The 23,052-nt window shown below is 30.5% G+C and overlaps 1 protein-coding gene across 4 annotated transcripts in view; it reads right to left on the bottom strand.

Moving 5' to 3' along the window:
* Positions 1 to 2,127: 2,127 nt before the first annotated feature.
* LOC130892203 (protein bric-a-brac 1-like) overlaps positions 2,128 to 23,052 on the bottom strand; it is a 354,873-nt gene continuing 333,948 nt past the window's right edge. For 2 of the 4 annotated variants that reach the window (XM_057797431.1, XM_057797434.1), the window contains 5 exons: positions 6,997 to 7,263; positions 6,571 to 6,722; positions 6,213 to 6,479; positions 5,920 to 6,106; positions 2,128 to 5,812 (listed from right to left, as the gene is read on the bottom strand). In XM_057797431.1, the coding sequence (XP_057653414.1) occupies positions 5,637 to 5,812; positions 5,920 to 6,106; positions 6,213 to 6,479; positions 6,571 to 6,722; positions 6,997 to 7,263 (1,049 nt within the window). In that variant the 3' untranslated portion in view covers positions 2,128 to 5,636. The remainder of the gene's footprint in view (positions 5,813 to 5,919; positions 6,107 to 6,212; positions 6,480 to 6,570; positions 6,723 to 6,996; positions 7,264 to 23,052) is intronic. The other 2 variants (XM_057797435.1, XM_057797432.1) reach the window with 1 other exon arrangement.

Below are 23,052 nucleotides of genomic sequence, written 5' to 3'. Positions count from 1 at the left end.
ATTTTGTCGCTGTATTAGCTATACTATACAAATAGCTAAAAATTTTACTACTAACTTTCATTTTAGCAGATTTTGTGATAGCAAATTTGTGGAAACAGTAAGTAAGAGATGTAAATAACAGATCTTTAGTAAATAGTATAGTACATATAAACATTTTTTAAGTAATTTAATCAGTTCAGAGCAAAATTGAATTAAAGAAAGTTGAAAAACTGTTACGTCTGTAAAAACTTTGCTTGGAAACCTAATATGGTGGTAATTAAAAGGCTTTGAAACCCGATAGCAGCTTTGCTCTCGCCGTTTTTGAAAGGAGTGAATGCTATCTTGTTTTCTGGGGCGTAATTCCCAAACAAAACTTTTATAGAACAAATCTAAATAGCTTAGTATCTACCTAACCTCCAACAGTACTTGAAATCGGGGTAATACTTAAATTATTTGATTCATTTTCCAATTCTCCACATACTGTTCACACTACCACTACACTTATTAAGATATTGTAGTTGCAGCCAAAATTAAAATTAAACTTTCAACTTCTTAGTTTAATTCCTTAATTTTGTGAGGTTATGAGCACGTTAGGTCAATCTGTATTGGTGGTATTGTTTTGTTTACAATATCTTTATGTTTTGGTTAAGAAAATATCACGTTTATGAGCCGATTTTCGCCGTAGTTTTTTATTTTTAAAATTGATATCCAAAAAGTAGGTAGATAATGGAACATTAATAATATTAGGAGCTTTCAAAAAGCTGACAAAAAGGACACATGTCTGTAATTTCCATCGGTTTACCAGTTATTTATAATTATCCTTAATTTACTGGATAAACCAAAAAATTAACAAGAAAATTTAGTTTTAAATTTTGACTGCTTAAACCAAGCTTAAGAAGAGTTCAGCTTAGTATACTTAACCTAACTCTCAGTTGCCAAGTGGTGAATAATAAATAAGAAAGCACGTTTTATTACTTTTCTATTTGCTAGTTCTAATAAAGTCTATAAGTTATAAGTTGAAATACATCATGTTATTTATTGTTCCAAAGCCCCAACAACAAACATAATCGTAGCTAACACTCACAATTACTGAGTTTACATTCTGTCTCTGAAGACGATAGCTCGGTTATCGAAACGCGAGTCAGACAATAATTGTTGTTATAGGTAATGTAAACAGTGTGTTTCAATATGACTATCACCAACGGTTCCAGAAATTTAAATTTAGTTTAGGTAGATTTGATAGTTTGATCGACAGATAAAGAGATTTTTGAAAACAGCTGCCGAAAATTTGTATCTGTTGAAAATGTGAAGTTAGTAGTAAAATATAATTCTGGTCATTCGGTTGATTAGAAGCTAAAATGGCGATAAATTAACAAAGCGGTAGGTACATTCCTTATTATTATTATATGGCTTAAATATCTATACAGTTGTAGTAATTACAATATTTACTAAATAAATAAAAATAATTTAAGGAGACCAGTTGAATTATGAAATACTGATAATCACTGACCTTTTATTTTTTTTAAATGAATGTATTGTAAAAAATTAATATTTAAATAACTCTAAGCATCCAAAAAATTAGGATTTATTATTGCACTGAGAAAATACAGTGACTGTTCTATGGGATTAGTTATGTTTTGAAGGGAAATATAACTTAGTATACTCTCCATATATGGATTTATGTAATTAATACACAGATATTTTATATTTACTATTCATTATTTACTTAGTTTTGTACATACTTTATTTAAATGACTACGAATCGGCTTTGATGTACATTATTTGTAAAAGGTAATTATATGTAAGTCATGGCATAAACACTAACATTGTAAAAACGATAATCACTTGGTGTTTCATGACATTTAATTCATTGTAGAACTTGATTTCACTACACAAACCAATCAAATTAGGGATTAAAATCTTTATAATAAATTCAGGATCTATGTAGTCATTGAATCTAAACAATAGGAACTAATTGAAAAAGAATTTTTACGTTACAAAATATTGGAGAATACCGCTTCTTTCAATTTATAAATATACTTTATGAAAATGTTATGAGATGGATTGTTTTGACTGGTTATCATTAACCTCTTTTGATTTTGATAATTATAGATGTATTCCCTTATGTATCTTACACCAATCCTTAAGTTTCTTTTTTTTTCGTCCAAAATTTGAGATTGAAAGAAAATAATTGACATCTAAATACAAATAATGATAATTAGACAAATATCTTTTATTTCACTGTATCTTTTCTCATATTACTTTATCAAAATTGATATTAATACTTTTTTTTTTTACTTTTTCTCATTTGTGGCGACTAGAAATTAGTAATTGGTAGTTGCACTGGAACTGTACAGTTCATGAGTGTATAGAATTAGTTCGATCGGATACAAAGAACGACATAGTGCAGAGTAGTGCAAGAGCAGTGGAGCATTTGTTGTTTGTTGTATTTGAGGTTATTATGCTACTAAGAACAGCGACACTAGCGCTGGTTCTGCTACAAAGAACGCTTTAGTGTACACTTCCTGAACTAGTTCTGCCAGTGCAGCTATCAAGAGCAAACTTAATGATTGAGCCTAGTGAAATAAATTTTTATGTAACGTGTGGTAGTATTATGTGTTGCCTAACTGGTGGGTGATATAATTTTTCATACCTCATATATCACAAAGTGTCTATGATAAGTAACGTAAGAGCAACAACATGCACCTTAAAACCATTACCGACACTCGTTATTTGGCTAGTTTTCTAAAAATATCTAGCACTGATAATTTGATTTAGTTTTTGTTACACACCCAAATATAATCAAATGTAAAAAATCTGTCCTTGAGAATAAATATACATATTATTTTTAACAGTGTATACAGATGAAATGGATCATATCTTATGAATTAACATTAAAGTACATCAAGGTCGATTTGGTAGTTATCTTGAAGCACACGTAATGGTTATTAATCTTTTTGTTAGGATATGAACAATAAACATCGTGCATGAATCCCAAAAAACAGATTGTCGTGAAGCGAATGAGGGAATGTCTTGATAAAATTACTTTCCCAATTAATGTAATTTAGAGAAATTCCACTTTATTTTGTTGATTCTATTTTTCTTGCTATTCGAATTTTATATTAGAAAGAATTCTAAAAAGGTTGAGTTTCTGTTTAATAAAACAAATAATTAAATACGAATTTGATATTTTACGTATAAATGAAATCGAAACGACTTTTGAACCCCTATTTTATTAAGTGTACTCAACTGAATTGGAGATACCTAACCTAACCTAACCAAAACACTGATTAATCTTGAATGTAAGAAATTGGTAAAAAATGATTAAATTGAAAACAATATAAGTGAAAATAGTAACATGTAATTAGATTGAACATTAAATTCGTGCAAGCCCAACTTTTCAAAAATTAATTTTATAAGATTACTAAGGATTTTACTATGAAAAGGCACGTTGGTATTGATGGATGCCACAAAAATGGTATTTACGAATGTTATAAAATCTTTGAGTATTGCTAGTATACACCTTTCAATATTCTTTAATATAGTTAAAAAAATAAGAAAAAACTAATAGGTTATTTTTGACAGAGAAAAAATAATTTAAGAATAGGACTAATAAAAGTATTGGTAGATGGATATGGTCTTAAAAAAATAAATTTATTTATTCATAATATTATAAATTTATAAAACAAAAAGTATTTGGATTGAATGAAAGTTATTCAATAAAATTATTAATGTGGGATCATAAAAAATATTAGAAATTTAATGAGTAGTAGGAATTGAAAGTTTGGTAGATGTATGAACAAATCTATGTCAAAGAAATATGTAAAAACAATAAAATGTAGAAACTGAAAATATTGAAAGATCCAGATAAAGTAGCAGTAATATAAGTTGGAGGGTTTGAAAATTATTAATAAAAGGGACGTTTTTCGATACAGATATATTTAGAGAAAGAGATTTCATATTGTCTCAATAGTATACAGTACTGTTTAAAAGTATGTCTATCTATTGTATTGCAAGTTATCATTTTGTATAAACCACAGCTATATCATATAATAGTTGGAAAGCTAGCAAAACAGACCATGGATTTAACACAATTCATATAGTAGTAGTATAGTTTATAGTATTTTTACAGGAAAAAATGAGGATAGATGATGAGAGATAATGAAAAGTGTAAAGTATTGGCATTGAAAAATAAAACCAGTGTATTTGCACTAAACAAATATCAAAACAATGAGTACCTCTGGTCAACTCATGTGAACGCTATAAGCCAATGAGAGCGTAGCAAAAACTAGCTCTAATAAGGGCTCTATCTCTAATTCATTGTTTCCCGACTCCAGCCTTGTTCTTACTGATATTTTGGGGAGGAAGGAACTTTCTCTTGTTCAATCATGGGAAAAAGTATGGTAGCAAAACCAAAATTTTGAATGAGAAAAGAAGTTTCAGAACCTCCAGCTTAAGAAATCATGGAGTTTTGATGTAGAAAATATTTGTTTCTGAAATTTTATGAGTTATGATATACCAAAACTAGTTATAGGATGAAAAAGAATTACTTCTCAAACTAATTAATTCTTGCTAAAGATAAACCTAAATCTTAGAAGATGCTTTGTAGAACGTATCGCTAAGATAATCCGGTTGGGCGTGAGGTAGACGAAATTTAATTATGACGCTCGACGCGATCACGTGGTACGATTATAGTATAACGCCATCTTAAATAGATGTAGGGTAACATGAAAACGTCCTCAAGTCTCAAAGAAAAAATTATATAAAGTGATCAGTTTAGCTTGTTGATGTATATGATATATTTCTCATTCATTTTCTGTACATAATCAATAATAATAAGTTGTGTAAAAATAAATTGTTAATACATTTTCATTCAGAATGACTGGAACTGATAAATATCAAAAGTGGATTAATTAGTATCATTAATTGATTCACCAAACCTTAAATTAGTAAATCAACCTACATAAAAAGTTTCTAGATCATTCTATCTTCAAATTACAACATAAGCATAACATATGTTGAGTATGTCAAAATATGTGAAAAAAATTGTAAAATGGAATGCTGCTGTAAGGTAGAGCTACCGTTGTTCCACTGTGCTGTGATTGGTGGAATAATGAGTGAAGCTAAAAAATATTTAGGTTGGATATTTGACATTTAGATTCCAGATGGCGTTCTAGTGTAATTCGTGACATGTGTATTAAAGCAAACTATTATACCACAGCATGTGCCATTTGTATTTAACGCAACGTGTGTTATTTGATATAGCTAGGGATATACATCGAATTCATAAACAAAATAAATATCGAGAGGGTTCAAAAAATCATTAATTTTGAAAAATGTGTATCATATCGCCGATTTCGAATAAAAAATTTATCAAAAAACAACATAACAAAGTGGGTACTATGATTATTCCAACGTATTAAAATAAATTTATTCTAATTTTGAATTTAGAACAATAGTATACATATACACAACAGTCTTTTTGTATAGAAACTGGCCGAAACTTTGGCTTCTAGATAAATTATATAAAATTGTCCAAAATATACTACATACTAAAATTTTCATTTTTTTAACAATATAAATAAATCGATGGGTTCTTTAAGTCCCTTCAGAACTAATAATAATTTATCACATTACAATTGTAATATTGTGTTGATTCATTCGCCCCGACATTCTGCTAAGGGTTCCATTTTGATCGTCGTCATAGTATCTTTAGGATGTGATGTGGAAGAATGCATTGGCTTGACCAAATCGTCAATATCTTCTTGGAAGAGATTTTCCGGTCGAGGTGAAGTAAATGATCTAGTTGGTTTATATGTCATACCGGAGACACCTGCAAAAGAAAATAACTACTTAGATCATACAGAGTAATACTTTGATCGACCGATACTACTTTCAATAATGTGGCATCTGTGCTAGAAAATATTTAGATATACTAACCTATACCAACGTCCATATTACTTCCTATATTCATATTAATTGATGGTTCCATCGAACTGGATACCGTTAAACCCAATGGTGATGAAATAGGACTTTCCATTGCCGATTCTGCAGGACTTATCCGCAAATCTTGAATGCTACCTGCTGGACTACTCATATTTCTCATCGACGCTAAATGACTTAGACTCTGAAATGTAAACCACAAATAAATTAACTTGTTATAATTAAGATTAGGCAGGAGTATTTAGCAAAATTGAAGAAAAAACTAATAACAAGTATTTGTTATCACTTACCATCGGTGGAGCACCGTTACTAGGAGGCATTGACATGCTACCACAATGACCGGCCAATGCAAGTGAATTAACCAGACTAGCTACGGGATTTGTGTCATGTGCCGTACTCTGACTATGTGCTGCTGCTACCATGCTACACATTTGTTGTCTCAAGCCTTGAGCTACGGCCGCAACAGCTGCTGCCGCTGCTGCTCCAGGCGAAACGTTAGGATCAGAACCATTACTACAAGAATTCTGATTTGGGTAGCTGGAAATGGTCACACCATCCTGAAAAGACAATTTCATACATTAGGCTACTACTTTTATAGTCGAATATATCCTGATATAAAAATTAGAAAAAAATGATTAGCGAACTTACATGTAACCTAGGATATGTTGTCATATGTGGTTCTTCTTTGATTTGATGTGAATCTCTAAAAACTACAGCTCTGATAACTCCGCGTATGTGTTCATCGGGCCAAACTCCTAACAATATTCGTTGGGGTCGTCCTCTACCTTTCGGTCTTAAATCTAGAAAACCAACAATTTTTTGAAATGAATACAAAATGAAAACATACGTTTGGGGGGTAAATATATGATTATATTTTTGGCGGACTAAATCTGAAGAAGTAAATTGATAAATTATATTTAGGTATTAATGAGCAAATGCAAGACCAAGACCAAGACTGGCTTGGTCTTGGTCTAGGTCCAAGACCAATCCATAGTGATTATTGATCGGTTTAATAAGTCGATTTCAAATAATAGCTTTAAATTGAACATTATCAAAAAGGATAACTTTACTTACCTGATCCACCATCAGCGGAAGGTCCTAACATATTATGTACTCGATTAGCATACAGAACAAATGTGGGATATGGGATGTCGTACTTTCTAGCTGCTTGCGATAGCGATAATCCTTCTTTAAGCACGGAAAATATGGCTTCTGCCATCGTTTCAGGTCTCCACGACTTCAATGGTCCTCGTTCACGGAAGCGCAAATTATGTACAAGACTTTGATTGGTATTCCAGCATTTTTGCCACATGGATTGCAACTGGTATTGGTAACTATCTGCTGAAAGATAAAAGAAAATCGGAATATTAGATTTTGAATACTGCCACGAATATTTTTACATAATATTTACATAGTAAGACATAGTTTTCCGTGAAAATATTTCCCTCAAATGATTTTCAGTATTTTAAATATGAAAATATCAACAGTTGTTCATTTCTATATTAACAATTTTATGTCGGTTAAATATTTATTCAAAAAAGTATTTTGATGTTAAAATTAATTATAAATAAATAAATAATTATCAGTGGATTTGATTCATAATTGTTTAATAGTATGGTACAAATTCACCAGCTGCATATACTACTAAAATACCAAGAAACCTAACCTAAAAGAAACACTCAACTCAGGAATGTCAATTGCCCTACACGGATCAAGAGTTTTCTCATGAAATTTATTATGTAATGTTTTGTTCTTATGTCAAGACCAGCTCTGACGAGGTACAAAACTAAAATAAAAAAATCGTAATAAGGTAAAATATTTGTTGAAACATTTTTGGCGTAAGCTTCGCACGATTTTATGTCATATTTGACTATTGAACGAATCTATAGTCCATGTTTTATTCGATTTTCATAATTCACACATAAATCTATGAAAAATTATGTGTATTTTTGTTAAAATCAGTCACATGTTATAGTTAAATCATTATTTAGTCCAATTTTCGATGAAATTACTATGGTTTGATTTGTTTTATGTTTAAAATGTAAAAGGAAAGTCCGTTCGAATACTAGAAAAACGTATTTTGAAACTTGAAGTTGTGAGAAAAACGTTTATTTTACGACTACAAGGTGTGATACAACGTTAAATCCGTCATTTTTCAGATTGGCTACCACCTGATCTGTCGATGCCAAAATGTTTCCCTTCAAGCACGGTTTTAATTGAAGTTGCACAGCGCTAAATCTGGTAAGGACCATTTTTAATACCAGGATAACTTTTAGAGGTTGACAACTCACAAATCAAAAAACTTTCCATAGAATGAATTTAATTGGTAGATTTCGTTCTTTCTCGACTAGGCAATCGACTGTTTTTGAGCCCGAAGTAATTCTAAACTAACAAGATAAAATTGCCTCAACACATGAATGTATTGGATGTAATAGTACTTTGTGTTCACACCTCGTACACCCGGACTTATATTTGAACCTTTTTATTATATTCTGTGATTAAGTTCGCTCTGGGGATGCAAAACTTTACTCAATAGCGGATTTTGCAGCTGATTATTAGAAAGTAAAGTAAGACATCAATTTAAATTATTATGTTCGCCATAAAGAGACATTCTGAAGAAAATTATCATAAATTGTAACTATCTATTGAGCAAGAAGTTACCGTTGGAACGGAGACTGATGTACCTTCTTCATTTCACAATAATATAATTTCAACAAATTCGTTTCAAATTGGTGTATAGAAATGGTCAACACAATCCCTCGACATATCGTTATTAGATTTCTTCTCGTGGATTGAAAATATTATAAATATAAAACTAATTCTCTAGACTTACAATTTGTTATTAGATCCACGTGATTTATAAATATTCACACGGCATTGTTTCATTTGTAAATAATACTTAAGTATTGACATAAACAATCAAATAAAGGTCAATGACGCGAAGATAAAACTATTTCAATATTTGCTGAAAGTGTTAATGAAACAGTATACAAAAGGATGTATTTAGAAAGTTTTGTTACTGATTCAACATATATCTCTTCTAGCTAGCCACACTTTTATCTGAAAACTCGAATTTAGCGAGTCGCAAATTTATTTTTGGAATTTCGATGTTATTCAAGTCATAGTTGGATAGCGATCACTTGAAATTTCTCGCTTTTTGGCTATTATACAATTTGCATGTTTTTCCATATTATGCAATACTTGCTCCTACATTTTTGCATCTACTAATCAAAACTACTGATGTTAGCTTGAAAAATGAGAGGATTAAGTGGTGTTGGCTCAAGTATTAATGCAAACGGCGTAGCTACCGCCATCTATTAACAATGTTTGGGAAATCCAACCCCCCTTGTTCTATACAAGAATTTTATACAGTTAATTTATTTTCTAAATTTGTTAATCTTAGGATAGAGATAGTTTTAAAATTTGATCTAGATATAAGTAATACAGTTAAACATCGTAAATACGGACTTCTAAAACGCGGAATATCTAAAATCCGTTCGTATCGTATCTCTGACGTAGTTTGTAAATAGTTGACGCATGCGCAGTGCGCGAAGATCCGAGAGTGTGATTATTCTATGGTTCGTTGCTTGTTGTGCACGTGCGGTTACAGTTAGTTTAAAATTTGCTTTTTTTGTGACTAGATAATCGTCATTTCGTTAAGAAAAATACTAATTCGAGATGTAAGAAAACAAAACAAACCAGTCTTACAATTGCATAAATCTCTGTTTGTATTATGACGTAATGCGATATGATTTCTCGTTAGCACGATAGATGGCGCCACCATAAATTCATTCATTTGTTCGTATGGTCTAAAATACGGAAAAATCCAAAATCCGGAACCAATCCTTTCCCAGCGATTGCGGATTTTCAATGTTGTACTGTATCAAAAAAATTTTTATAAGAAATAATATCGAAATACTATGAGATACAAGATATTATTTATAGGTAAGTTTTGAGTTCATATTTGAATGCCTTCATTTTCAACAAGTAGAAATCTTAATGAAAGGAACCTTGCAAATAATTGTAGTAATTATTTCTTCTCATTTATAATCTGATATATTATGAAAAACTTGAAACACCAAAGTTTACTAACTCTAATATATTTCGAGCGAGAGATTTTTTTTCAATATTTCAATCAATTAAAATTTCTATCAAGCGTTAATTTAAATATTTCGAATTTTGAATTAGATGAAATTAATGTTTTTTGAAAGATTTTACAAAATTTATCACACTGAAATTGTTAACTAATTGATTCCCAATCGATGAATACGTAAGTATTCGAAGGATCGGAATATATTAGAATTAGTACACTTTGGTTGCTTAATTTTGCTCATTCCCACTACCTCACTGTTAGTTTCAAACTATAGATACTATCAGTAAACAGGTATGTTCAGAATAAGGATTTTACAAAGTTAGGTATCGTTCAATCTTAAGCTGATCTGAACCGAAGGAATTATTACACTCATAGAACAGTCTGATACAGTCTAAGCCATACTTTTAAACTTTTATAGCGCAGATAACCGTTGAAAATTTTCAATCGGAAAATACCTATAATCGAGAAAATTCAGAAAGTAAAAAAATATTTGAGTTGTCATTGAAAAATTCCGTGGAAAAAGAGCTGACTTCCAAATCACTATTTTTCAAACACACACAGTATAAGATTGTTCAATTGGTGTTTCAATTTCTTGAATTTTATCACTCGCTCCATCGCTTTATCCTGTATAGATATTTAGTAGTTTATGATATAATACTCTAGATCTCCGTTCATTTCTCTTTCCCGCTATCGCTTTCATTGCTTTAATCTCAGTTTTGATCTAGACTTCTACTTTTATATTTTTATTTAAAATAATTGTATTAATTAAAGGCCGATTCATAAGCTTGACTTTCCGTTTGCCGTTGCCGTTCGCTGGTGACGTTTGCCAGTTGACGTTCTTAACAAATTCTACACCCTATTCATAAACTTGTCGTTGCTCGCGTTAACCTAAATATTTTCTTATTTTTTGACGTGTATATTGCTTACTGTTTTTGTTTGTAATCCGGTATTTTTGGACGATATTATGGAAAACCAAAAGACCACCATAAATAAACAAACAGAAAGAGAAATAACCCCAACATTACGCTCTAACGTCATAAACGTCATATGTCAAAAGCACGTGACAAAAGCAAACAGATGTGATTGGCTCTTTTCTACTGCTACGAAAGTTGCTACGAAGGACCGACGGGAAAAGATAAAATTCGTTTATGTTGAAAATCTCCAACGACAGACCGAGTCCAATTCATGAATCGGCCTTAATTGTTTCTTCTATTGGTCTAATGCAGTATTTTCCAACCTTTTTTGTGCCAAGCCACTCTCAAGTCCTTCTAAAACTGTCCCCCTATCAAGAAACTGGAAATAAAAGTTTTAGGAAGAAATTGTTAACGAAACACAGTAAGTAAATTATTTTACTGATGATTTTTTCTATAATCATTTAATATTTTAAATTTAGTGAGATCCTTGCGATTGATGCTGCGCAGGGATTTTATGCTGGATTCCAATTTGGTTTACTTCAGTCTCAAGTCTCCTCGTTCTGTTATATCCAGACGATTTGTTTTTTTTTATCATTAAATCATTTACAGCCCTAAATCCACATTCAGATAAATATTAATTATTTTACACTAATATGAGGTCTTCTTGATACTGCATATTGATATATAATATTGGCTGCAACATCCCTGTGAATTTATTTTTTTGCTAGGCATCATCGGACCTCAAATTCTTCACGAGTCGCCTCAACTTTCCTTCTTCTTCAATTGAAGCTCTGGAATTCAGAAAACAACTGCGTTGTTTAGCGAGATTTTTGAGCATTCGGGGGTCCACTCAGAGTCTACCGTCAACCACAGGGTTGAAAAAACCCAATTGATCCCGTCAAACGAACTTAGAATATTTATTGACCGCAATTATTTCAAAATGAGCTTTTTTATTTTAATTTTGATGTCTAGCATTGCATTTAAGAGATTCAAACTGGTGTCGAGTCCATTTTCGAATTGCCCCCCTGTGTGGCGTGAGCCCCACGTTGGGAAACACGGGTCTTTTCTTTTTTTCATTTCTTGTCTAGTTTATTCATCTCTTTTTTGTTATTATCGACTTTTATTCCTTTTAAAACTTATTTAGTATCGATTTTTTCTTTTTTATTTATAGTGTTTGTTTATCTTTGATGTTGTATGTAGATAATTCTTCTGATATCTTGTTGAGGGATACATAAATAGTAGCACCGACCTTGTTTAAAACTACTTTTTTTTATTTATAAGTCCTATTGTTATAATAATCTAACCATTGTTAACAAATAATACGCATGAAATTAGAAAAAAAAAACTTTACGATCAATTGTGATTTGAAAATGGTATGTTTATTAAATATATTTATAGTTTCATTAAATGATATAATAACGTTTTCGAAAATTATTATAATCTATGACGCACATCAAACGTTATACATTTTGTTAATTAATCAATTAAAAATGATTAATTAATTCCAATTGGGTGGGATTAAATAATATGAGACAATTAAAGTTAATAGTTCTTTATTAAGTAACTTTTATAAACAACGCAAAAGTTCTTATAAACAAAACATGGAAAATATCTTAAAAATAAACTTAACTATATCAGTTCCTTAAATGAAAATGATCATTCGTTATTGAAAATATCGTGTTTTATGGCAATATTATTGCTATTAGATTATTGATAATATTCCAATATAAATATTTAGCTCAGTTGAAGCGTTGAAATGTATTGCTTGGAGAGCATGGACATAACCTCAATTACTAAGTTCTGAACGAATTTTTGCCGAAGAGAAAATTCTAATGTAAAATATTGTTTGGGATTTCTCCTATGCTTCATAATTGTGCAAAAACACAATTTCTTGGGTAATTATTTCTTTTAATCCCCACAGCTCCGATGACACATAGATTCATAGGTTTGAAAATTGAAATTTTGATATCTTGCAAACAAACAATGTGAAAATATTGTTGGGGTCGGGGCGGAGAAGATTTTAGGTTAGGTTAGGTTAGGTTTTTCGTATTCAGAAAGAATAAATGCATTTTATAACGAAAAGTTGGCAATAATTAAAAAAAGTAATAATTAAATATGCTTTTTTATTATATCTAAACCTTACTATTCAATAATTAATTCATATTCGTGAAAATATTGTTAGGGGCAGTGGCGGGGAAGGGTGTGTTAAAAATTTGAAACCAGCTTTCAAATTTGGTCAAAATTTTTAACACTGGTGACATTAAATATCGTTTCTTCGCCCAAATTTTCAAGGTAATCTGAGCTGTGAGGGTTAAACGATACAATTACCATTTTTTGTTATAATCGAGGTTATATTGTACAGCAAGTCATTTTTCTTGTTGTAATGCCATCTCAACGTAATATCTATTTTCTTTTAAAACTCTTGGTTTATACAGAACCTTTTAAACTTAAGTTATTTTATTGAGCTTATTGTTTCAAGGTATTGAGTAGGTTTGGATTCAATTTAAGAAAACGACATTACTTTCTGGTTCCACTTTGTACAATCTGTAAAAAATATTCTATACATAACGTATTTTTTGAGTACATAACCTCAAATCTTGAAAAATCAAATCATACTTTTCACAGTTTTAGTCTATTAAGAACATATACTTCTATATGGACAGTTTCTATAAGTGGAAAATGTTCCTACTAATGAAGACAGAATGATAACGCTTTCTCTATCCTCCGAGGTTTCAGCTCGGTTCTGCGCATTCTCAAGCATGCGCAGCATGAACGAGATATCAGGAAGTGTGACAAGGGGATAGGAGTGGGACTAAATTTCGTGTCGTTACATTTCAATATCTAGTATAATCTAAATTTTGCAACACGAACTTTTAACTATTACATTACATGTAATTTGCAAAATAGGTGACACGTCAAACTAGTGAGGGGTGGAGTCTCACAAATGTGACGAGCTGTGATAAATACGAGGGAGGGGCAAAAAATCATGAAATTCGTGGGACATACCTTCACGTTTAAACTGTCCATATGGAAGTATCATATATATGATCGATATGAAGGATATGGAGCGAAGTTAATTACGCTTGATGATAGGTTATTATTATATTATTAAAACATAACCTTATCCTGAACGTGAATAAACGAATAACGGAAATGTATTTACCAACTAAACCATTCAAAATTTTCAACCTTTATCGAGAAATAACATTTACTTTCTTTTAATATATTTATTTGTCTATTATGATTCGGTTGAAAAATATGAAAAGGAAGAAAAAGTTTATGGACGCATGATATACCTGGGTCCTTCACAAAATACGATGATTTTAACAGCCGTTTTAATACAAATATTCACAATATATCACGTGTTGGTCATATTGTCATTATTCATAAAAATTACTACGAAGATAATGACAGTTGATGATATTAAAATCTAACAATAAAAATAAAATGTCGCATGACGAAAAGTAAAATAACATAACATGCATGCAATAACAACAGTAGTAATATAATAATTATTATAAATACAGTTTCAGATATGCACAACTATTGTATTATTGAAAATATTCACGATATATACCGTGTGAAACAAAATACTTTCATAGGTATTTTATAGTGTGGATCAAACATTAGAAAAAGGCCAAATCAACTCTAGTAAAATCAAATGTAAACAGGTTGTACTACGAGCAAATTTCATTTAGTAAAATTTTATTTTTCTAACTGAATACAAATATCGTCTGGGACTGAAATTATGGTCAAGTACAATATAAAAATAACACACATCGCTTGACTACAATTTTAGTCGCAGACGATGAATACATAAGTATTCGGAAGCTCGGAAATATATTAGAGTTAGTACACTTTGGTGTTAAATTTTGCCACAATCCCACTACGAAAACTTAACAAACAAATATTCAATAAGGAGAAGTGTTTAATCAAGCTGCTACGTATACTAATTGAGGAATCTTATCAAATTTTCATAATGAGCTGATGTCCATTTAAATCGTAGTCACATTGGGGTAACAAAATGCTTTTAAGGGTAGCATTTATGTCCAGATTTATTAACTATGTGGTTTTTCGACCTGATTATTTTCAGTTTTATTGTGGATTGTTAAAGAGTGAGAAATTTCTTTCCGAAAACGTGGCTTTATGTGCTGCGCCACAGTAATATATTGTGGTAATCGTCCATATTTGTGAGATGTTTTGGCTTGTGGCTAATTATTACTCAAAAATATTATCAACAATTACGTTTTTTGAATGAGTATAGTCCACAATTTCTCCTAATATGTAACTATATCACGTTTTATTAATATAATGACATGCTGAGAAAAATATTTTTAGTATTCTTTAGGTTTGTTCCAGAAGACTGTATATATATCAAAGGGGTCCACGAAGTTTTAAATTTATGGACCAATTTATCTCAATATTTATGCCAAGGGAGATTAGGAAAAATTTGTTAGTTAACAATTGAATAACTTTTTGAAAGATGGTGATAAAATTTTTTTTCAACGGGGCTCGATTGTTTCAAGTGTTAAGAAGATACTAGAATTTTTAAAATGACATCGAAAAATTATTTTATCTGATGAATCTTTTCAGCATCAATTTAAAATAAGTAATGGAAATAGAGATCCGGGATTTGGGACTTTTTTATCGGAAATTTCCTTCTCTACAACGAGATTTTTTCAAAAAAGTTATTAACATAAAACATTTCTTTCATCTTATTTTATTAATAACAATTGCAATGTTTACCTGTACCAAAATATATTTCTAGAGGTGTTTCCGAATCCAAGGAGATATCACTCATACTTTTGGAACCTTATCACTAGATAGACATGTACCGGATTTCGAAATATCCCAGCGTACTGCTGGAACAAACTTTTCATTAATTAGGTACAACTATTTCTACTATGGAAGATCAATTTGGTATATTGAGATGAAGAAGAATTGTGTTTATATTAGTCACGTGATGAAAGCAAGGATTATTCTGCAAAACAAAACAAATTTCAGCTCGTTGATTTCGCTAATTTCGTCGTTATTTGAGACACCATGCGAAATATATTCGTTTTAGTCGTTTATATTGAATAAAATGTGAAATAAACTGAATGTACGTTACTAAAATATTAATATTTTGAATAAAATATACAATATAAACCATTTTTTAAAAAACTTCTACTAAATATTGTTTCATTTGCAACCAGTTTTTGATAACTTTAATAGTCACAATTCAAATTACTCGTTCGTCAAAAAAAAATCAAGAGATTATGAGAGTTTCTTTTTGATTTATGACAAATGTACAAAATTCTTCGAATTTGTACATTATTTGTAAAAAGATTTCCTGATAATCATGGAATCGTAAAAAGAACAATAGAAAATGTTGTTTGAAAGCTTAAATTCTGAACCGTTGATCCCATTGTTTATAAAAACTATTTAGATACCTTTGTCGGGCGGTTAATTTTTATGGCAAATAGACAAACTTGAGACAATTTCTTACATTAACGTGAGTAGTTAGTAGGGAAAGCATAAAGAGCTGTGAAAATAAATTCAAAGATGACATATAGATCTGAATCTTCTTAGAAATATTAAGGGTAATGCAACATTATCACGCGTTTCTTATGTAACGTATCTTTGATAGATAATACCGGACATATTAATGCATCTACATTTATTAAATAGACTATCATTTATTCAATATGTTTCATCAAATCACGATGTATCGATATACCTTTAAACAACACGTACAAATAATAAAATTATTAGATTAAAATCTGATTGGGAAAAGATTTTTTTGGGTAATTATACACTTTCACGGTCACCTGGTTGGTTGAATGGATGGACTTTAATGATCTTGGTCTCAAAATGTTCCATTTTACGGCGGATTTATAAAAAAAATTAGTAGAAATAGCTAGAATGAAAATTTCTCATAGTTTTACTGTTTTAAATCGTAAAAAAAACGGTTTTGCAAAATAATCCTTTACAAAAAATTATGGTAATTATACACTTTCGCGGTCACCTGGTTTTTTGGTTAGGTTAGTTTAGTTTAGGTTAGGTTAGGTTAGGTTAGGTTAGGTTAGGTTAGGTTAGGTTAGGTTAGGTTAGGTTGGCTGTAGAAAATCGAAAAATGGATGGATTTTAATGATCTTGGTCTCAAAATGTTCCACTTTACGGCGGATTTATAAAAAAAAATTAGTAGAAATAGCTGGAATGAAAATTTCTCATAGTTTTACTGTTTTAAATCGTAAAAAAAACGGTTTTGCAAAATAATCCTTTACAAAAAATTATGGTAATTATACACTTTCGCGGTCACCTGGTTTTTTGGTTAGGTTAGTTTAGTTTAGGTTAGGTTAGGTTAGGTTAAGTTAGGTTGGCTGTAGAAAATCGAAAAATGGATGGATTTTAATGATCTTGGTCTCAAAATGTTCCATTTTACGGCGGATTTATAAAAAAAAATACGAAAATTGAAAAAAATAAATATTTTTCACAGTTTCATGACTTTAAATGCAAAAAAAAGACTTTTTACACATAATCCTTCGTAACTGTTTCTGACGTCGTGGAATCAAGTTCGTATATTTTTTTTTCGCAATTTACATAAAAAAATGAATATTTTGAAAAAAAATTTTTTTACTATTTAAGGTTTAAAACTATTAAAAACCGCAAATTCAGCCACTACCCCCGTGTTTTTCATAAATTCGTCGTAAAATGGAACATTTTGAGACCAAAATTATAAAATTTATCTATTTTTCGATTTTTGATGGTTCAAAAACTATAAACATTGAAGAACATAGTACGAAACTATTCACGAAAATTGATTGTTTTTCATCGATTTCATTTTAAGCTATAAAAACTGAAAAAATCATTCTTTTTGGATTTTTTTAAATTGTTTATTAATTTATGTAGAATACAAAAAAAAATATAAGAACTTTATCTGATAATGAGATAATTTTTTGTAAAGGATTATTTTGCAAAACCGTTTTTTTTACGATTTAAAACAGTAAAACTATGAGAAATTTTCATTCCAGCTATTTCTACTAATTTTTTTTTATAAATCCGCCGTAAAATGGAACATTTTGAGACAAGATCATTAAAATCCATCCATTTTTCGATTTTCTAGAGCCAAAAAACCAGATGACCGTGAAAGTGTATAATTACCTTTTTTTTTGTAATCGTCCTACCAAAAGACTTCGGTTGTTGAATTTGAGTCCATTGGTTCAGTAATCAATCATCAATACCTGGACGAAAGGGAAGATCTGTCGTAAACATCTGTAATAATGACTTTTACCTGGATCCTTGGAAAATTCAACTGACTAAACAGCAGAATGCAAGACATAGTCTAATACGTATGATATAGCGTATAACTCTAATTCATTTCGCCACTCGGTACATAATATTCATTTATTCCTATTTATAACCCTCAATCATAAGTTTATGATTTTTGAGTTGGCGGAAGAATCCCCCAAAAAAGTAACAATTATAATATTAGCGAATGAAAACGTAACAAAATAGAAATGGAATTTTATTTACATAATAACCTATTTTTCATTTTTATTGTGCTTTGACGTTTGTACAGATATTTTCATTTTAATTTGAATTGACATTCAAATCAAATTGAAGCGCGATAGTTAAGTCCTTGTTACATAAAAGGAACATAACCTTACAATCTACATCTACTAGTAACTAGAAAACAACTAATTGAATTCAATATGGTGGTCAGAGGACAAATCAAGCGTTGTCTGTATCATAAGAATGGGTGATAAATTCACATTTGTAAATTAGCTAACTGGCGCAGTCAGTAGGATCAATTCGCAGGAACTATGCATTTTTTCTACAATTATCACCACCGATTCAATTTAGTCTCGTTCTATTAATACTACATTTAATTTTCTTGTACTTTGTTTTCTTTACATCGATACTGTAGGCGTTTCAAATACTTTTAAATAAAAAGATATTTCTATTCATTTTCGTTATTATAATCTTTTTTTGTCTTCTGATCACCATTTAACATTATCATGGTATAGAGTTCGCTGCTTGAAAGTATTTTGGAACTATAAATTTAAAAATAATATCATGAATAATAAGTATGATTGTCATAAAATTAATTGTACTTGTAATTATTGTAATCTACTAAATATTCGAAAAGCAAATTACCAGACTATAGGCAATTGCTATTCAAGGAATGTACATATCAAAGTAGCAACACTATAATATACAGAGTGATTACTTTTGAATTTATTGTTATTATCTTCAGACATTAAAAAAATTATATGGCGAGAACTGACATTTGATAAAACGCTAGAAAAGTAGTGTGCGGATGTCAGTTATTCGAAATTTGACCAACATTAAAAGTTAAATCAAAAATATAGGTTTCCAACATTGTATTGGAATAACGCTACATACAGAGAAGTTAACGGCAAAATGGAAACGTTTGGAAACTATAATTTTTATCAAAGAATGTACTGAATCTAAAAGCTAATAGCTAATACTAATCATCTAGATAGATAGGATGAGAAATCATATTATAAAAGAACTAGGATTTCATGTGGTAGAACGTAAGAGAGGTTGGAGAGAATATATCAAAAGAATCCCAGAAAACAGATGGGCAAAATTGACTAAAAAACAGAAACCATACACAGAGATATCATTGAGTAGATTATCAAAAAGATCGTATGAGAACTGGAGCTCAGCGTGTAATGAAGAGCTCAGGAGAAGGTTAAATCTACGAAAGCGCATAATTCCATCTTCCAATACAGATCTTATCTTGTGAGTAGTCAAATCTTTGGAATGGCCAATACAACTCCTGATTCTGCCCCAGCAATACCGATTATGTTAATGTAGAAAGAAATACCAGCGTCTAAACAACTGCAAACCTGATATGTGTTTCGTACTATTGAACACCTTTCCAAAAATAGCATTTTAGTCTAATGTCCTTTTTCTGGAAATCCAAAAAGAAACTGCACTATCCCTGTCAGTGCCACTAATAGTCTAACAAAATCTTCTTTACCTCCTACGCTATATGGAAAACTCACATCGTTATTAGTTTCCCCAGGTCCTGGTGAGATCGTTTAGCAGTCGAAAGGCCGACGATAGAGAAGAGTACTGCTGCAGCTGTATTCGCCATTCTATATAATCTAATAATATAGAAATTATACGTGTCCTTGGGAAATAACCTTATTAAAAAGGAATCCTACATTGAAATTTTAAAACCTAATGAAAAAACCAAGCTACAAGGAACACTTTTTTCTCTATCGTTCATTATTCCTTTTTATTTTGATTGCAGAAAACTCAATATACTAAATTTTCCGTAAATTATTTTGATAATTTCATTGAAAATCAGTTCTAACCACAAAACTTCTTTTATGAAAGTTTGCCTTTAGTTAAAAAATTTTCAACACACAACTAATTGTAAGTTGGATTGTTGATAAATGATATCCCATGTTTAAATATATAATAACACAACAAAACATTCGGAAAACTCGCTAAAATAAGAGCAAAAAGCATTGAGAATATCACTTATTCATCGGAACAAATTATTCCGAATAAACGTTTCTAAAAAATATTGATAATCAAATCCAAATTCATTGATATCTTAAAAAACAGGAATGTATATATTGGTCGACGAAACTTTGAACCCACCAAAATCAAACTTAGGTTAATCAGATTCATCACAGTCAAATCAGTATAAAAGTTCTTGTATTCCATAAGGCACTATCGGAATGGAAATAATTGGATGTGTATCTAATTGTGGTAATGTTGCTTCTGGTATACGAAATAAGAGAAAAAAAACACATGTGAATAAAGTTTAGTTGGTAAACCTCATTCTAAAAACAGTGATTTTCAACTACTGCAAGTCAAAACTTTTAGCAAAACCACGAATTTAAACTTCTTTATCGAAACTTATTGAAGGTGATATCTGATAAAGCAGCAAAGCTTCAATTGCAGTAGATCCTCCACCGGACTCTTTCTTAATGATCATATGATATAAATACTCATTAGATTGTGTGTTTTCCTCAGATTCCATCGTTGCTTTAATAATGTTTTCTCTTATTTCGTTTGTAATAGGTGTAAAAACATTCCATACCATTCATGATATCGAAACTGGATTATGAAAAACGGATACGATAGAAAAACAAATAATGCAGAATGTTGTAAAATGTCAATATATTTTGGATAACGATAATTCAATCAACTTTGCTGTTTTTGTCTTTGTGGTTTGGACATATAAATCCAAATTAAGTGCCCAGTTTTGGTATTATTATCAGAAACTATTTTCTATAGTATGATTCATAGGATTAAGAAGGTTTCTTTTTTGCAGAATTATTCCATCCACAGTACAAATACAGATACACTACACTGGGTATTAACTATTATTAATTAAATATTCTGTGATTTGATATTTAGCTGCTCAAACTGATACAAGTTTGATTCTGGTAAATTTTTGAGAAACGTTTAATACGAAATCATTAACAATTATTACATGGATTGATGGTTAATATCTACATTGAGCTATTTATTCCCGGCATTCCATTATTTTCGTAGTATAGCGAAACTATACTGTGCTTTTTACAAAAAGCCCACCACCACCTAAATCCAGAAAGACCTGTGAATAGAAATTCTGGATCTCTAATGCGCCTCAAACGTTGTACAAAATCCAAAACATTCTTCAAGGACTTCTTAGTTCTTCTGTTGTAAGGCGAAACTGAAACATCGCAACAAAATTCTAGTACCGCCATTTCTTCGTGATGAGTAAGACCTGCTTCTTCGAGGACTGCCATTCTCTTGGACTTACCTAAAATGTTGTCGTAAAGTGTACCTTTAGGGATACCGTACCTTGACGAAGCTTGAGTAAAACGCATTTTTTGAGTAACCACAGCGTCTATGGCTTCTTTTAGTTGATCTTGAGTCCATGTTGGTGTTTTTAACTTTAGCAAAGTCGGATAATCTGATTAACAAAAATAAAACGTGCTACATTAAAAACTAAATTTGTGTTTTCGTCTGATGTTACAGTAACTACTATTACATCATTATGACATACTTTTGAAGTTAAAAGTCGCAAATAATAACAAAAATAGTTGTTTCAATAATTACGATAACATCAGGTTTCGAAAAACAAAAACAGTTAGGAAGAAACTATAACACGAAAAATTAATAAAAAAAAAATCAAAAATGCGTGTAAATTGAAATAAAAAATTATAAAAACTATATGAATAATTCACAAATATCACAAACATTGATTAAAATGTAGTAAAAGCTTGAGTTTTGTAAAGAATCTACTAGAGACGCTGTTGAACTTAATAGTTTGAAGATAAATTGATATTATTTAGCTTTAATTATATTCAAAAAGAACCAAATTTCGAAGCAAACCGTTTTATTGCACATATTAAACAATTTACAAAGCCTTTACTGAACCATTAATGGACCCATACCATTCTGGACTACTCCAACTGAAATTAGAAGCCTTGAATACTACGAAAACTACGATATTAAATGGCCAGAATATAATATTTTGAAGAATAATAGCAACGGAAGAAGTAAAGAAAAAGTTACCCATGTCGGAATCAGAATAGCCACACCGGGCTTCGTGAAGATGCAGTCCATCAACTCACGAATGCTCATGAAAAAGTTTCACAGTTTCTATTTGCTTTTTAAGTTTTACGCTCTTTTTGTGTTTCCCTCTGTTTGTTTAAACATTCCATTTTTTTCTATAAACCAGTCCAATGTCTTCTAAACTATCTTACATATTGATAGGCGTTTGCTAGTGCCATTTTAAACCATAAAATTGTGTTTAGAAACAAAAAGAAAATCAGCTTTAGAAATAGAGAGAAAATACGGAAAATTTCCTACTCATTTTAATATTGTTTTGTGCAAATTGTATGAATAAAGTCACTATCCCACATTTTCTATCGAAAACTATTAAAAAAACAAAATGTAAACAGAACACTTCGGACTCAGTGACGACACGAACATAACCTATAATCACGAAACACTTCGGACTCAGTGACGACACGAACATAACCTATAATCACGAAACACTTCTTAGTTGATGTCACTTAATTTCTGTTCTGTGTTAAAAATGTAGTTCGTGAGTTCGGTTTTTGCACATTCTTGTATGTTTTTCAGAAGAATTTCTGGGCC

Source organism: Diorhabda carinulata, chromosome 4, assembly GCF_026250575.1.
Source record: "Diorhabda carinulata isolate Delta chromosome 4, icDioCari1.1, whole genome shotgun sequence".
Taxonomy (NCBI): Eukaryota; Metazoa; Arthropoda; class Insecta; order Coleoptera; family Chrysomelidae; genus Diorhabda; species Diorhabda carinulata.
Note: the sequence above shows the minus strand (reverse complement) of the source record. Positions and strands in the feature narration are given on the sequence as shown.